This window comes from Microcaecilia unicolor, chromosome 2, assembly GCF_901765095.1.
Source record: "Microcaecilia unicolor chromosome 2, aMicUni1.1, whole genome shotgun sequence".
In the NCBI taxonomy this organism is placed as follows: Eukaryota; Metazoa; Chordata; class Amphibia; order Gymnophiona; family Siphonopidae; genus Microcaecilia; species Microcaecilia unicolor.
The window spans coordinates 592,042,548-592,059,552 of NC_044032.1; the positions used below are offsets into that span (position 1 = coordinate 592,042,548).

At 43.9% G+C, this 17,005-nt stretch overlaps 1 protein-coding gene across 2 annotated transcripts in view; it reads left to right on the top strand.

Moving 5' to 3' along the window:
- Positions 1–3,913, top strand: part of LOC115462670 (histone PARylation factor 1) — a 50,381-nt gene extending 46,468 nt beyond the window's left edge. For both annotated transcript variants that reach the window (XM_030192668.1, XM_030192669.1), the window contains exon 8: positions 3,680–3,913. In XM_030192668.1, coding sequence (XP_030048528.1) covers positions 3,680–3,811 — 132 coding nt within the window. In that variant the 3' untranslated portion in view covers positions 3,812–3,913. The remainder of the gene's footprint in view (positions 1–3,679) is intronic.
- Positions 3,914–17,005: the final 13,092 nt, after the last annotated feature.

The following is a 17,005-nucleotide window of genomic DNA, read 5'->3' on the forward strand; positions in this document are numbered from 1 at the left end:
TCACCCTGTAAACCACCAAAGAAATGGAAGGGAGCATAGATAACTGATCATCTCTGAATCTAGAGGTGATATCTCTTCATCCCATGCATGGCATGCCTTTAAGGCTACCAACTATGGCAATGGTTGGTGAGCTCTTTGAGTATACTGGGGTAGGAAAATATCACAAGGGTAGTAGGGTGGGACTGGGAATCTGATATTGCTTGAATTCTTGTTAACTAAAATGTAATTAAAGCTCCTCTTTATTTGGCCAGAACATATTTCAGCAGCAGGGTTCCAGAAACTGTAAGGACCCTGGAGTTTAATCCAAATAAATAAGAATAGTATTGCTCCTAATACAGAAATAGCATCTGTGAGATTGTCCAGAAGTTATGGAGGAAACTGGAACATGGATAGGTGTATGCTCCAAAGCCAGAGAGAACCATACCTTCATATCCAGTGCGCCTGTTGAGACTATGCCTTCTTAGCCTCAACAGGTGCACCAGCACTGCCTTTAATTTTTTTTTTTTTGCCTTTTCACCTGCCATAATGCTGCCAGTTTTGTGGTTCCCTTCTCAGTACTGCATTCAGATTGTGTCAGACTGACTGCTCTCTGTGTTAGTAGAGAGCTTTTTCAAAATTCATGGGCCAGCTGTGCTGATCTCATGCATTATGAGGTTAAATACCCACTGCTCCAGCTGCAGACATTTTAGAGCAGTCTGTGCTCAGTTGCAGCCACCCCAAAGTCATCTCACACATCTGTGGTGATTCTGTTAAGGGCGAAGAGTGTCATTCCAGTAGACTGGCCCACACAGCTTCTGACCATGCTATGCTGTGCTATTAAGGTCTTATAACCCACAAAATCCCTAAAAAAAAGCAGGTTCAGAACAGGTTACAATTAGTCACAAAAATACATTGTAAACATACATAGCATCATTTCTAAAACTGCATAATCTAATTAAAAATAGTCTCAAAAAAACGTTTTCAGTCTCTTTCTAAAAATAATATATGATGAATTTTGACGAACATACAAAGGTAATAAATTCCAGAGCTCAACTGCAGAAGAGTTTATCGTTTATTAAAATTTGCTACAGTGGTGGAAATAAGTATTTGATCCCTTGCTGATTTTGTAAGTTTGCCCACTGACAAAGACATGAGCAGCCCATAATTGAAGGGTAGGTTATTGGTAACAGTGAGAGATAGCACATCACAAATTAAATCCGGAAAATCACATTGTGGAAAGTATATGAATTTATTTGCATTCTGCAGAGGGAAATAAGTATTTGATCCCCCACCAACCAGTAAGAGATCTGGCCCCTACAGACCAGGTAGATGCTCCAAATCAACTCGTTACCTGCATGACAGACAGCTGTCGGCAATGGTCACCTGTATGAAAGACACCTGTCCACAGACTCAGTGAATCAGTCAGACTCTAACCTCTACAAAATGGCCAAGAGCAAGGAGCTGTCTAAGGATGTCAGGGACAAGATCATACACCTGCACAAGGCTGGAATGGGCTACAAAACCATCAGTAAGACGCTGGGCGAGTAGGAGACAACTGTTGGTGCCATAGTAAGAAAATGGAAGAAGTACAAAATGACTGTCAATCGACAAAGATCTGGGGCTCCACGCAAAATCTCACCTCGTGGGGTATCCTTGATCATGAGGAAGGTTAGAAATCAGCCTACAACTACAAGGGGGGAACTTGTCAATGATCTCAAGGCAGCTGGGACCACTGTCACCACGAAAACCATTGGTAACACATTACGACATAACAGATTGCAATCCTGCAGTGCCCGCAAGGTCCCCCTGCTCCGGAAGGCACATGTGACGGCCCGTCTGAAGTTTGCCAGTGAACACCTGGATGATGCCGAGAGTGATTGGGAGAAGGTGCTGTGGTCAGATGAGACAAAAATTGAGCTCTTTGGCATGAACTCAACTCGCCGTGTTTGGAGGAAGAGAAATGCTGCCTATGACCCAAAGAACACCGTCCCCACTGTCAAGCATGGAGGTGGAAATGTTATGTTTTGGGGGTGTTTCTCTGCTAAGGGCACAGGACTACTTCACCGCATCAATGGGAGAATGGATGGGGCCATGTACCGTACAATTCTGAGTGACAACCTCCTTCCCTCCGCCAGGGCCTTAAAAATGGGTCGTGGCTGGGTCTTCCAGCACGACAATGACCCAAAACATACAGCCAAGGCAACAAAGGAGTGGCTCAGGAAGAAGCACATTAGGGTCATGGAGTGGCCTAGCCAGTCACCAGACCTTAATCCCATTGAAAACTTATGGAGGGAGCTGAAGCTGCGAGTTGCCAAGCGACAGCCCAGAACTCTTAATGATTTAGAGATGATCTGCAAAGAGGAGTGGACCAAAATTCCTCCTGACATGTGTGCAAACCTCATCATCAACTACAGAAGACGTCTGACCGCTGTGCTTGCCAACAAGGGTTTTGCCACCAAGTATTAGGTCTTGTTTGCCAGAGGGATTAAATACTTATTTCCCTCTGCAGAATGCAAATAAATTCATATACTTTCCACAATGTGATTTTCCGGATTTAATTTGTGATGTGCTATCTCTCACTGTTACCAATAACCTACCCTTCAATTATGGGCTGCTCATGTCTTTGTCAGTGGGCAAACTTACAAAATCAGCAAGGGATCAAATACTTATTTCCACCACTGTATATCGCTTTCATTGCTAGCAAATTAAAGCGGTTTACAGATAAAATAACAATAAAACAGGAAACCAGAAAGGAACGCCAATAATTGGATAGGAAAGACCTAAGCTACCTGTCCCATTCAAACAGGATTTAAGAATACAAGAGATAAAATGGGAGAAGAAAAAAAATACACGTGTATATATGTCAAGCAAATTCAAAAACTCCACATGATGTTCATCTGAGACTCCTCTGCCCCCCGCTGCAGAATCCACCAGAGCCTAAGTAGTATAAGCCTGCTGAGAAAAATATGTAATAGTAATATGACCCTGAATGTACTTTCTTATATCTAATACCCTTGATAGATGGAAAAGATAACATCAAATGCTCATGAGTATGGGTTGTAGACTGACAACCGAACAAACCAATCAAAAAAGGAAAATTATCAGGTCTATCACCATATAATGTTTTAAAAGCTAGACAACAAATATAAAACTTGCGCTTTTACTGGCAGCCAATTCAAATCCTAGAACAAGGGAGTCACATGGTCAGACCTAGACTTTCGATAAATCAATCTTGCTGCCATATTCTGAATTAGATGTAACTTCTTCATAAGCTTCGATGACAACCCAGTATACAAAGCATTGCAATAATCCAACGTTGACAAAATCACAGATTGAACTAACACTCTGAAATTCTCTTAAAAGTTTGATCAAATAAGCCATAACTGTTTCAGCATGAGAAAAGATTTTTTAACAACCAGATTAACCTGTGGTTCAAACCATGGCTGTTGACCTTTTCTTCTTCTTTGTCATGCAAGGGTTGGCTACTTGCATTCCTTTAAGCGTTAATACCAATCCAAAGTATGTGAACATGAATGTTAGAAGGTCCTTACACTCAGTATGTCAATGGTCAGGTGCCGTATCACTCCGACCTTTTGGATACTAATCTTTCAAAACACAATAATGTTTGCATATTTGTCTCTCACTATTTCTTGAGGATGTGCATGTTTATATCTTTGTTTTATCCTTTTTTTTTTTTCAGTATTTTCACAAGGTGATCAGCCAGCTGTTGCATCTTGCATACAACCTGTTGAAGAGAAATCTGTTTGCAGAAATAATTGAATCTCATTTGGCTAATCGAAATGCAGAAAATGTGGACCAGCTGACCACATGAGCCAAAGACTAGGAAATAAATAGTGGCCTTTACATATGTTAGTTTCTGATGTCAGAAGACTTACTTTTTGTTAGTTTGTATTCACAGTGTAATATTTTTAAAATAAAGAACAAATACTATACAATATTTTGCTGTTTTTGGTAAATTAGTGAGATTTTACTTTTTTTTACATTTTAAAATTTTTATCCCTGAACCTACTAATTGTCACCTCTCCAAGTTCTAATAAAGACTGGTGTTTTGTCTTAAGCTACAGAGGGGGAAATGGCACTGGGCAAAACCAAATTCTCATCGCTCATAAGGTTCCTGTGCATAGAGGCAGGGTACAGTATGAGAAGGTTTTTAATCTCTCACTACTTATTCCACTCACATTTGGGGATCTTTTTTTTTTTTTTGGTTCAACAAGGTTTTTTTGTACATGACAGAAAGCAGTAAACCAGTGGCGTAGCTACGTGGGGCCCTGGGCCCCCGTAGATTTCAGTTGGGACCCCCCTCCCAGTGAACCCGCCGCCGCCGCCTACCTTCGGTTTTGCTGGCGGGGGAGCCCAATCCCCGCCAGCCGATGTCCTCTCCGACCATTCTGCTGCTCAGAAAAGTCTTCTTCCTTCAACAGTTGCACGTTGTACGTGCAGGACGTCAGACTCAGAGAACAGTTCTGTTCTCTGAGTCTGACGACGGTCGGAGGGGACGCCAGCTGGCGGGGATTGGGCTCCCCCGCCAGCAAAACCGAAGGTAGGCGGCGGCGGCGGGTTCACGGCGGGAGGAGGGTTGGCAGAGACGGGGGGGGGGGGGGCGGCGGCCATGGCGCTGGGGGGGGGGCGGTGCCGGGGGGGGGGTAAAATGTGCCCCCTCCCCTCGAGCTCTGGACCCCCCTCCCACGGAAGTCTGGCTACGCCCCTGCAGTAAACATAAAAGTAACAAGAACAAAGCAGTAGCAGAGCTCATGACACCTACTTACAGCATTCCAGTGTACCACACTCAAAACTACCAGTTACTTTCCCAAATCCAGTAATAGGGCAGAGGCTAATACAACCTCATTTGATAGATTTTTAACCTCTCAACTAGTGCCACAAACCAAAGCAGACCTCCTCACCCACCCCAGCCCGAACCCCTAGGGAGAAGATGCCACTCAAATTTCACAAATGTAAAGGGATAAAGTTCCATACAATTATTGAGAAGGGTAATCTCAAAGAAGGGTAATCTCAGGATGTCAAGAACATAATGCTGTCAGGGGATCCCACAGTTTGTCTCATTTATCAAGGGCTTTGAGATATTCAAATCAAAATCCCCCCATAGTACAAATATAAACCAATCTAGATTTCCAAACCTCAAGTGATGGGGGATCAGCGTTTTTCTAATATTGAGCAAGGATAATCCAGCCGTAAGTACGTAAGCATCACCATACTGGGCTAGACAAAGGTCCATGAAGCCCAGTATCCTGTTTCCAAAAGTGTAATTCCCTTATCCTTTATTTGTCCTGTTTGACTGTCTTGATTAGATTGTAAGCTCTGTTGAGCAGGGCTGTCTTCATGTTCAAATGTACATTGCTGCGTACATCTAGTAGCGCTGTAGAAATGATAAGTAGTAGTAGTAAAAGTGGCCAATCAGGTCTCACCTGACAAGATCCCAAAAGAGTAAGATATCATGCTGCTTATCCCAGGAATAAGCAGTAGATTTTATGGTTTATTGTACTTTAATATAATGCCTTTCCGACATAGAACAATGTGGTTTACATAAAATAAAACAGAAAGGAACACCATCAGTAATGATAGGAAAGGGAAAGGACAGAAAAGACAATAAAGTCATACCAAAGATGGGGATGGGATGACTTCCCTATAAAATACTGAGTGGGGTGGAATGGGTAGAGGTTAATTGCTTGTTTACGCTTTGTAAAAATACAAGGACTAGGGGGCATGCAATGATGCTATTAAATGGTAACATTTTAAAAATTGGAGAAAATACTTCTTTCCTCAATGTGTAATTAAATTCTGGAATTCACTGCCAAAGAATGTGGTAAACACAGCTTAGCTTTATCATTTTTGTCACCCTTCGCTGTACCTTTTCTAATTCCACTATATATTTTTTGAGATGTAGAGACCAGAATTAATATTTGAGGTGCAGTCACACCATGGAGCAATACAAAAGCATTTGTAATAACCTGTTTTGGTCTCCGCTGTCCTAACAATTCCTAACACTATTTGCATTCTTAGAACTGCACACTGAGCAGAGGGTTTCGATGTATCATCAGTTATGACACCTAAATCCTTTTCCTGGTTGGTGACTGCTAATGTGAAACCTTGTATCATGTAGCTATAGTTTAGGTTCGTCTTCCCGACATGCATCACTTTATACTTCCTCACATTAAAAGTCAACTTCCATTTGGATGTCTAGTCCCTGATAAAGTCCTCTTGCAATTTTTCACAATCCTCTTGTGATTTAACAACTTTGAATAACTTTGTCATCAGCAAATTTGATCACCTAACTCATTGTTCCTGTTTCCAGCTCATTTTATAAAGAGCAGCAGAGAACCCTGCTATTTACCCTTTGTTGAGAATGTTGACCATTTATCTTTTAGCTCTGAATCCACAGCCTTCTATCCCATGATTTTAATTTCCTCAGGAGTCATTCACGAGGTACTTTGTCAAATGCCTTCTGAAAATCCAGATACTGTATACAGTATGAACCAGTTCACTTTTTCCCACTTTTATTCACCCCTTCAAAGAAATGTAGCAGATTTTTTGAGGCAAGATTTCCCTTGGTGAAATCCATGTTGGCGATGAAGTGTACTCCCAAACCAGTCCTCCCCCTCCCCCCCCCCCCCCCCCCCCCCCATCCCACTGCTCCTTTCTAGTCTAATTAAGCAGTCTGCTATGGGCTGCTGGTTGCAAGGTAGCTCAAAACTTCTCCCTTATCTGCTGTAAGGGTTCTCCTTTTGCTGAAGAAAAATCTAAAACCCCCAGTCATTCTATAGACAGCAAAGAGATCATGTGAACTCGCCGCCAGAGTAGGTGTCGAAGACTATCTCCAGTGTGATAAAATTGCCCGCTTTGCCATCAGATCCAGAGTGCATAGGTAACCCCTCAGGCCCTGGGGAATTAGCCTGGACAGCCAGGAGGCATCTAACAGCAGGTAGGGGTACAAAGGAAACTGAGGACCACATGGTGCAGAAGCATTACACTACACTTGGCCCCAAAAGGATTGAATGAGAGGATGTTCAGAATATGTGCCCAAGGGATGCTGGATTATGATGACACTTAGGGCAAGCATCAATCAAAGGCAGCTTTGTATGCCTGGGATGGTTAAATATTCAAATGAAGAGCAAATTTATACTGCAACTTCCAAATAGACACACTACACACTTGTCTCCGAGTGCCCTGAACACAGTCTTTGAGCCGAGCACCTGAAATCTTCACAGAAAAGTCTGCTGACCACTGCCTGGCCAGCTGATCATAGTCCAGATCCTCTGTCAAGTACTGTAGATATTTGTGATGGTAAGCCAGAGGAACTCGATTCTGGGAGCCCAGCATCAATGCCTCATTAAGAGTCTCTTGTATCCTCACAGAGATGTTCCTAAGGTAAGTTGCAGACAAAATGGCAGAGCTGGAAATATGCAAAATGGTCAGTGCCAGGCAGGAAGAAAGCAGCCTGCAAGTCAGGAAAATGTTGCACTTTGCCATCATCCGTTAATAGTTGTTATAAATATTTAACTCCAAAGGACTCACAGCGAGCGAAGGCCATCAAATCCACTCTGGGTTGAAATGGATGTAAAGAAAGAGCAACACTGCTGTTGAGAAGCAATGCCGCCTGCATAGCCATCACCATGTAGCCTGGGCAGTCTTTAAAAAATATTACATTGCAGCAAGTGAGGAGAGTGCTCTGGTATAGAGTGTAATTCCCAGCTGAAGTGATCATCAGAAGAAAAGCTCTACGTGTGTCATTGAAAAATCGTTTTCCCCCCCATACCAATCATCAATGTGTCACACAACACAAGACACTGTCAAATAATGCATATTAAGCAGTGTCAGCCCCACTGAAGCCTGGGTTTTTGAAAAATAGAAATTGGGAGCCTGGCCCTCCTACCCAGTCACAGATAAGTCTACAGCACTCTATGCAATGTGTGTTCATCCTTAGTTGTCAAATATAATAGGAAATTCTGAAAAACATACAGCCATTGTGGAGCTATGATCATATTAAACAAATTGATACTCCCCAGCAGTGAAACTGGATACAAGCGCCAAGCAGCTTGTGAATTAATGGCTTTAACAGTGCATGCATTCAATAAAGATATGTTGGAAGGTATAATAACCAGTGCTTTTTTTGTGTCAGTACGTGCCGGTATAGCATACCGGCACCTTTTTTTACCTCCCGAGTCCCCCTCTCACTGCTCCTGTTTCCTCGCTTGAGAGACTGGGTCCCTGATCAATCAGTACAAGACCCGGCTAGCACCAGCACACTCAGCCTTCGAGCCTGTCCGCACTTGGAGGCCCTGTTGGTACTGCCCCTCTGATGCATATTTGACGTGTTAGAGGGGGCGGAGTTAACAGGGCCTTCCCGAGCATGTGGCATTGGCATGAAGGCTCATTAGCGCTTGTGCCAGACCTTGTACTGGTTGATGGTGGGGGCCGGGACTCTCAAGCAGGCAGGCAGCAGGAGGAGGGTGGGGAGGGGGAGGGAGAATTGCTGGACATGGATAGCAGTGGAGGACAGGGAGGAGGAGAATTGCTGGACAGGGTTGGCAGGGGAGGATGGGGGGAAGGAGAATTGCTGGACATGGATGAGATGGGAGAGAGGAGAATTGCTGGACATGGATGGGAGGGGAGGACAGGGGGCAGAGGAGAATCGCTGGACATGGATGGAGAGGAAAGCAGGGGAGCGAGAATTGCTGGACATGGATGGAGGGGTGGACAGGGGAGAAAGGAGAAATGCAGGACTTGGATGGAGGAGAGGGGAGAGAATTATTGCTGGATATGAATACAGGGAAGAGAAGAGAGGAGAAATGCTGGACATGGATGGAGGGGAGGGGAAAATGCTGGACATGGACGCAAAGGATGTGAGAGAGGAGAAATGCTGGGCATGCATAGACAGGAGGAAAGAGAAAAGAAGAAGATGCACATGGATGGAAATGAGGGAAATGGAAGAGAGGAGAAAAACTGCACATGGATGGAGAAAATAGGCAAAAGCTGGATCCACGTTATACCTCCTCCAGTCAATTCCACGGAGGAGGACCCAGCTTTTACTTATGGATGTAGGGCAAGAAATAAAGAAGAAAGGAGAAAAGTAAAGAAATACATGGAAAGGAAGCCCTGGAAACGGAGTTAAGAGAACAGATAGAGCAGCAGAATCAGAGACTGGGACCAACATGATCAGAAAAACAAAATCACCAGACATCAAAGGTACAAAAAAATCATTTTATTTTAATTTTAATATTTGGAATATGTCCCAATTTGAGAATTATTTAGATTGTAAGCTCTTTTGAGCAGGGACTGTCTGTGTCAGGTGTTCAGCGCTGCATACATCTGGTAGCGCTATACAAATGCTAATAATAATAATAATAATTTATATCTGCTGTCTTATTTTGCACTGGGTATACTGGAGCTGTAACAGCTTACAGAAATTATCTATAATTAAAAAAAAATCACAAGTTAATTTTTTCTCCTATACTAGTATAGTATTTTCAATTATGCCTGTTTATATGCGCCATGGCTGGTATAAGGGGTGTGGCCATTGTGGGTGTGGCTACCATAGGGGCAGAGCTATATATATATATGGTGACCCTGCCTGTAATGAGTACCGGTACCTTTTTTCCTACAAAAAAAGCACTGATCCCTTAGGTACTTTAACTGCCCATTCACCCAATCACCCTCAGATGTGCAGGAAGAGCCTGAGATTTAGTTAAATGAAGGCGGAACCCAGATAATTGCCCATACTGAGATATCAATTGCAACAGGGTTCACACAGGGTCAAAAACAAATCATCAACAAAGGTGTGGACTTTAATGACCTTGTTCTGCACCTCCACCCCCCATGGAACCCCAAAATTGATACAGTAGGGGCTTCAGGGAGATGAGAAAGAGCAGTGGGGAAAGTAGACACTCTAGTCCCACATTTAATAGAAAAGGACACCGTGTGCACCCTCATTGACCAGCAAGGATGTGCTAGGATCAGAGTACAGGGTGGTGATATCCTGATAAAGCAAAGATACTTACCTGTAGCAGGTATTCTCCAAGGATAGCAGGCTGATTGTTCTCACATGTGGGTCGACATCTGTGTCGGCCCAGGAAACATTTTTCACCAGCAAAAATAAAAAGTTTTGCCAGAGCCTTCTGGCACGCGAATCGCGCAGACGACTTCCCGCCAGTCGCGTGAGTGTGCCTCCTTAGTTTAATCAAAAAGCATATAAACAAACAATAACAACTCCAAAGGGGAGGTGGGTGGGTTTGTGAGAACAATTAGCCTGCTGTCCTCGGAGAATACCTGCTACAGGTATGTATCTTCGCTTTCTCTGAGGTCAAGCAGGCTGCTTGTTCTCACATGTAGGGTATCCCTACCAACCAGGCTCACTCAAAACAATGAACATTGGTCAATTGGGCCTCGCAACGGCGAGGACATAACATAGATTGACCTGAAACCATAAACAACTAACTGAGAGTGTAGCCTGGAACAGAACAAAAATGGGTCTGGGGGGGTGGGGTGGAGCTGGATTCTAATCTAAACCCCGAACAGATTCTGCAGCACCGACTGCCCAAACTGACTGTCACGTCGGGTATCCTGCTGAAGGCAGTAGTGAGATGTGAATGTGTGGACTGATGACCACATTGCAGCCTTGCAAATCTCTTCAATGGAGGCTGACATTAAGTGAGCCACTGATGCAGCCATGGCTCTTACATTATGAGCCCAGCCTGGGCATAAGTGAAGGAAATCTTGATATCTAGTGTACCTTAATTGTAACAATACTCTGTTCTTCTCATATTGTTAATGACGATTGTCATTGCAGCATAATGTAAGCCACATTGAGCCTGCAAAGAGGTGGGAAAATGTGGGATACAAATGCAGCAAATAAATAAATAAATAATTGCAGTCTGCTAGCCAATGGGAGCTTGTGCATTTTCCGATGGCGACTCTCCTCCTGTTGGGGTCGAAAGAAACAACTGGGTGGACTGTCTGAAGGGTTTTGTCCGCTCCACGTAAAAGGCCAATGCTGTCTTGAAACCAAGGTATGCAAACTGCTTTTGCCAGGGTGGGTATGAGGAGGGGGGAAAGAGTGTTGGCAAGACAATTGACTGGTTCAGATGGAACAACGACACCACCTTTGGCAGGAATTTAGGATGCGTACAGAGGACTACTCTGTTGTGGTGAAACTTAATGTAAGGTGCATGCACTACTAAGGCCTGAAGTTCACTGATCCTACGAGCTGAAGTAACAGCCACCAAGAAAATTACCTTCCAGGTCAAGTACTTCAGATGGCAGGAATTCAGTGGCTCAAAAGGAGCTTTCACCAGCTGGGTGAGAATGACGTTGAGATCCCATGACACTGGAGGAGGTTTGACTGGGGGTTTTGACAAAAGCAAACCTTTCATGAAGCGAACTACTAAAGTCTTTCCAGAGATAGGCTTACCCTCTACACGGCGATGATAAGCACTAATCACACTAAGGTGAACTCTTACAGAGTTGGTCTTGAGACCAGTCTCTGATAAGTGTAGAAGGTATTCAAGCAGGGTCCATATAGGACAAGAAAAAGGATTTAGCGCCTTGCTGTCACACTAGACGGCAAACTTCCTCCACTTTTTTGTGGAATCTTTCCTGGAAGCAAGCAAGACTCGGGAGACACCCTCTGAAAGATCTAAGGAGGCAATTTCTAAGCTCTCAACATCCAGGCCGTGAGAGCCAGAGACTGGAGGTTGGGATGTAGAAGTGACCCCTCGTTCTGGGTGATGAGGGTCGGAAAACAGTCCAATCTCCATGGTTTTTCAGAGGACAACTCCAGAAGAAGAGGGAACCAAATCTGATGGGGCCAAGAGGGCATAATCAGAATCATTGTTCTGCAGTCTTGCTTGAGTTTCAGCAAAGTCTTCCCTACTATAGATATGAGAGGATACACATACAGAAGGCCTGTTCCCCAATATAGGAGAAAGGCATCTGACGCTAGTCTGTCATGGGCCTGAAGCCTGGAACAGAATTGAGGGATCTTGTGATTGATCTGAGTAGCAAAAAGATCCACCGAGGGGGTGCCCCATGCTCGGAAGATCTTGCGGGCTACTCCCATGTTCAGTGACCACTCGTGAGGTTGCATTATCCTGCTCAGTCTGTTGGCCAGACTGTTGTTTACGCCTGCCAGATAAGTTGCTTGCAGAAACATGCCGTGACGGTGTGCCCAAAGCCACATCTGGATGGCTTCTTGACACAGAGGGTGAGATCCAGTGCCCCCCTGCTTGTTGGTGTAATACATGGCAACCTGATTTTCTGTCTGAATTAAAATGAATTGGTTGGACAGCCGATATATGAAAGCTTTTAGAGCATTCCAGATCGCTTGCAGTTCCAGGAGGTTGGTCTGAAGACCTTTTTGCTGAAAGAACCAAGCTCCTTAAGTGTGAAGCCCATCTACATGAGTTCCCCACCCCAGGAGGGATGCATCCATCATCAGCACTTTTTGTGGCTGAGGAATTTGGAATGGACGTCCCAAGGTCAAATTGGATCGCATCATCCACCACTGAAGGGAATTCCGAAAGTCGGTGGGCAGTTGGAATACATCCTCTAGATCCCCCGCAGCTTGATACCACTGGAAAGCTAGGGTCCATTTAGCTGATCTCATAGGTAGACGTGCCATGGGAGTGACATGAACTGTGGAGGCCATGTGCCCCAGAAGTCTCAACATCTGCCAAGCCATGATCTGTTGAGACACTCGAACCATTGACACCAGGGACAGGAGATTGTCTGTGCTTGCGTCAGGAAGATAAACTCGAGCTGTCTTTGTGTTCAACAAAGCCCCAATGAATTCCAATGCTTGGACTAGGGTGAGATGGGACTTGGGATAATTTATGACGAACCCCAGTAGCTCTAGCACCCGAATAGTCATTCGCATGGACTCCAGAGCACCCTCCTTTGAGGTGCTCTTCACCAGCCAATCATCGAGATAAGGAAACACATGCACTCCCAGTCTGCGTAGCACGCTGCAACTACTGCTAGGCATTTGGTAAACACTCTGGGCGCAGATACCAGGCCAAAAGGCAGTACACGGTACTGAAAGTGCTGTGCTCCCAGCCAAAATTGAAGATACTTCTTGTGAGCTGGAAGTATCGAGATATGTGTCTAAGCATCCTTTGCGTAGCCAATCATTCTCCTGAATCATGGGAAGAAGGGTGTCCAGGGAAACCATCCTGAACTTTTCTCGAACCAGAAATTTTTCAAGCCCCTTAGGTCTAGGATGGAACGCATCCCCCTGTCTTTTTCTGCACAAGGAAGTATCTGGAATAGAATCCCAGCCCTTCTTCCCCTGGTGGAATGGGTTCAACCGCTTGAGCCTTCAGAAGGGCAGAGAGTTCCTCTGCAAGAACCTGTTTTTTGCTGGGAACTGTATGAATGAGCTCCTGGTGAGCAATTTGGAGGTTTGGATTCCAGATTGAGGGTGTATCCTAACCGGACTATTTGAAGAACCCACCGGTCGGAGGTTATAAGAGGCCACCTTTAGTGAAAAAATATCAACCTCCTTCCAACAGGCAAGTCGTCCGGTACGGACACTTTTATTGAGGCTATGCTTAACTGGAGCTAGTCTAATTCCCATCCCTTGCTTTTGCTGGGGAGCAGTATAGACCTTAGAAGCACGCTGTTGACGAGAATGAGCGAGCTGGGGCTGAGCCTAGACAGGCTGCCGAGAAGCAGGAGTGTACCTACGCCTAGGATAGGAATAGGGAGCACTCTTCTTCCCCCCAAAATACCTCCTAGATGAGGAGGCAGTAGCAGAAGGCGCCCGGTGGGAGAGAGAATCCATAGCATCATTATGGTTCTTGATTTGATCAACAAGATCCTCTACTTTTTCACCAAAAAGGTTGTCCCCCCCCCTCCCCGGCAAGGAACATCCACCATTTGCTGCTGGACCGAATGATCCAGGTCAGAGACACGCAGCCATGACAGTCTGCGCATCACTATACCTTGAGCAGCAATCCTGTATGCTACATTAAAAGTGTCAAATATACCCCTGGCCAGGAACTTTTGACAATCCTTCTGCTGCCTGACCACCTGGCGAAAAGGCTCGGCCAACTCCATAGGGAGTTCATCAACCAAGCTCGACAGTTGCCGTATCGAGTCCCGGCAATGGAAGCTTGTGAAGAGCTGGTATGACTGCTTCTTCGCCTTCACTCAACGCCCGTCATCGAGACTCCTCGGTACTGATGAGGAGGACGTGGAATCCTCACATCTCCTCGGAGCCGGGTCCAACGAAGGTCGGTCCCGGGGGGCCTGCATAACAGGAGGCCTCGAGGAAGTTGGAGACCCACTCAATGCCTCACTGCTCCCAGCACGAGTTGGTCTCTCAGCAGCCATTACCTCTGTTCCAGACATCGATGCTCCTGTGGATGTCGACGACGACCTCAGTACCAATGTCAATGTCGAAGGACCGGACCAAGCCCCAAAAAGCTTTTCTCATTGGGCTTCTCGAGACACTTGGGTCCGTTTCTTCATACGAAGACACAGACTACAAGTGGCTGGACTATGGTCGGGCCCAAGGCACTGGATACACCAGGCATGGGTATCGGTACCTGAGATGGTCCGGTTGCACCGAGTACAACTTTTGAAGCCGCTGGGTGTCTTCGATGACATGGAAGGAAAAATGGCTTCGGCGAAATCAAAAGACACAATTGTGCCTATTAAAAGAAAAAAGGGCACAAAAAAGAAAGGGAGAACCCAACCGCGTGGCCTAAAGCTGGCCGCGTCAAAAAACAAAGCAAACTTTAAAAACTAAGAATTTAGATACGCAGAGGTTTTTTTTTTTTTAAAGAAAAAAATGACGAAAAATAAAGAATGATAGAAACAAGTCATCAGACTCTTTTCCTGGGCCTTACGAGGAGCACAGAAAAAAACCTGTCACCTCGTTCACGGACAAGAAAAAAAACTGAGGAGGCACGCTCACGTGACAGGTGGGAAGTCATCCGCGCATGCGCATGCTTTTGGCAGTGCATTCCACAGTTGTGCACTTAAGTAGGAGAAGCTGGATGCATAGGTGGATTTGTATTTGAGTCCTTTGTTGCTTGGGTAGTGGAGATTTAGGTATGATCATGCAGATTTTGTGGTGTTTCTGGTTGGCAGGTCGATAAGGTCTGTCATGTATCCCGGGGCCTCGCCGTAAATAATTTTATGAACAGTTGTGCAGGTTTTGAAAGTGATATATTCTTTAATTGATAGCCAGTGTAGTTTTTCTCGGAGTGGTTTGGCTCTGGAACTCGTTGCCAGAAGATGTGGTAACAGTGGTCAGCATATCTGAGTTTAAAAAAGGTTTGGACAAGTTCCTGGAGAAAAAGTCCATAGTCTGCTATTGAGATAGAACATGAGAAAGCCACTGCTTGCCCTGGGATTGGTAGCATGGAATGTTGCTACTATTTGGGTTTGTGAAAGGTACTTGTGACCTGGAAACACCATGGTAGGCTAGATGGACCATTGGTCTGACCTGCTTTGACAGAACAGTGTGTTTTAAACCTGTAAAATTTCCTTTAGTAACTCTTGAAGTGCATTTCTCTAGGTTGGACAGCATGTGGTGCATGTTGTATGTTAAAGCTCTTATAGAAAAGTGCATTCCCTCTTTTAGTTTCACTTAGTGAAGAATTGAATCTACAGTACTGTGAGTAGTATACTTTTAAAACTTGTTGACTAGGCTCTGATTGGCTTGGAGTTTGAAATTACCCAGCAGTTGTTCCTGGCTGATGCTTCAGTTTCAGCCTGGGAGAAGAGAGAGAAAGAGAGAGAGAGCTCTTTACTGAAACCCTGTTAAAAAAAAAAAAGTTATATTTAATAACTGATGAGCAGCTATACGTGTCCTGATCTCCCCAGGTACTTTTTTAGAAAGTAAGCACTTGTTTAGTTAGTATTATAATTGATCCATATTTCAGTTACCTGTTATTGTTTCCTAATTGCACTACTTTGTTCCAATGTTTGATTTTTAAATGATAATAAACAATATTTAGTTTATTGCCTCGCTGTCTGGACTGATAAAAAATCCTGGTAGTTGGTGTGTTGGGTCTGTGAGTGCTTTCTGGGAACAGTGGGACAACAGGAAGTGTGGCTCCAGTAATCTAGAAATCACTACAATGTGTTTTCCTAGTTCTCATCTGGGGTTCAGTGCACTGTCATGAAAAATTATTTCCCAAATTTGTTTAATTTTGATGGACATGTCATTGCAATTGTTGATGAGATAAAGTATTTGGAAGTTATATTAGATTCCTTACTAAATGATTCCTCTTAATATATTAAGTTAAAAAGAGTGAAGCATGTGAAACTGGGATTACTTTAATCAGCGTGAATTGGATTGGAGATTCAAGGGTTTGTATTGTTAACAATTTCTGGTTTTAAAAGGGAAAAAAATGAAATCAGGTGTATTACTTTCACTAATATTGGACAATAAGTATGTTTCCAATTAAATTGATGGACTATGCACCGTTATGGTCTTGAAGAAACCAACCAGATATGTGGAACAATGATTTAGATAAATAATAATTGGGGATAATCGGGTTAATACCACGTTTTCTTTGTTTGCTGTTGTTTAAATTGATCTCCTTGTCTTGTTTCACTCTCCCTATTTATTTTGTGGTCTAAGAAAGAGAAAGATTGTATAAAATCCATTTATCTTGTTGAGATTGTTTTCTTCTAATAATTTTTAATGTACAATCATCTCTGTTTTACTGTTTTGCAAGTGATCCTTGTAAAATGAAAAAATTATAAATAAATGATTTAAAAAAAGATTCCTTACTGCCACTGAAACCTCATCTAAAGAAGATATGTCGTAAGATATTTTTTAAGTTGAACTGTTTGAGAAGTCTAGGTGATTTCATGAATAATGATCATTTTTGAACAGTGGTCCAAGCATATTTCCTTTATTTGACTACTGTAATGCATTACTCTTAGCACTATCGAGTAGATCTCTCCACACATTGCAAGTGGCACAGAATGCCACAGCTCAATTCTGAGTTTCTCCCAATGTTCACATCTCTCACCT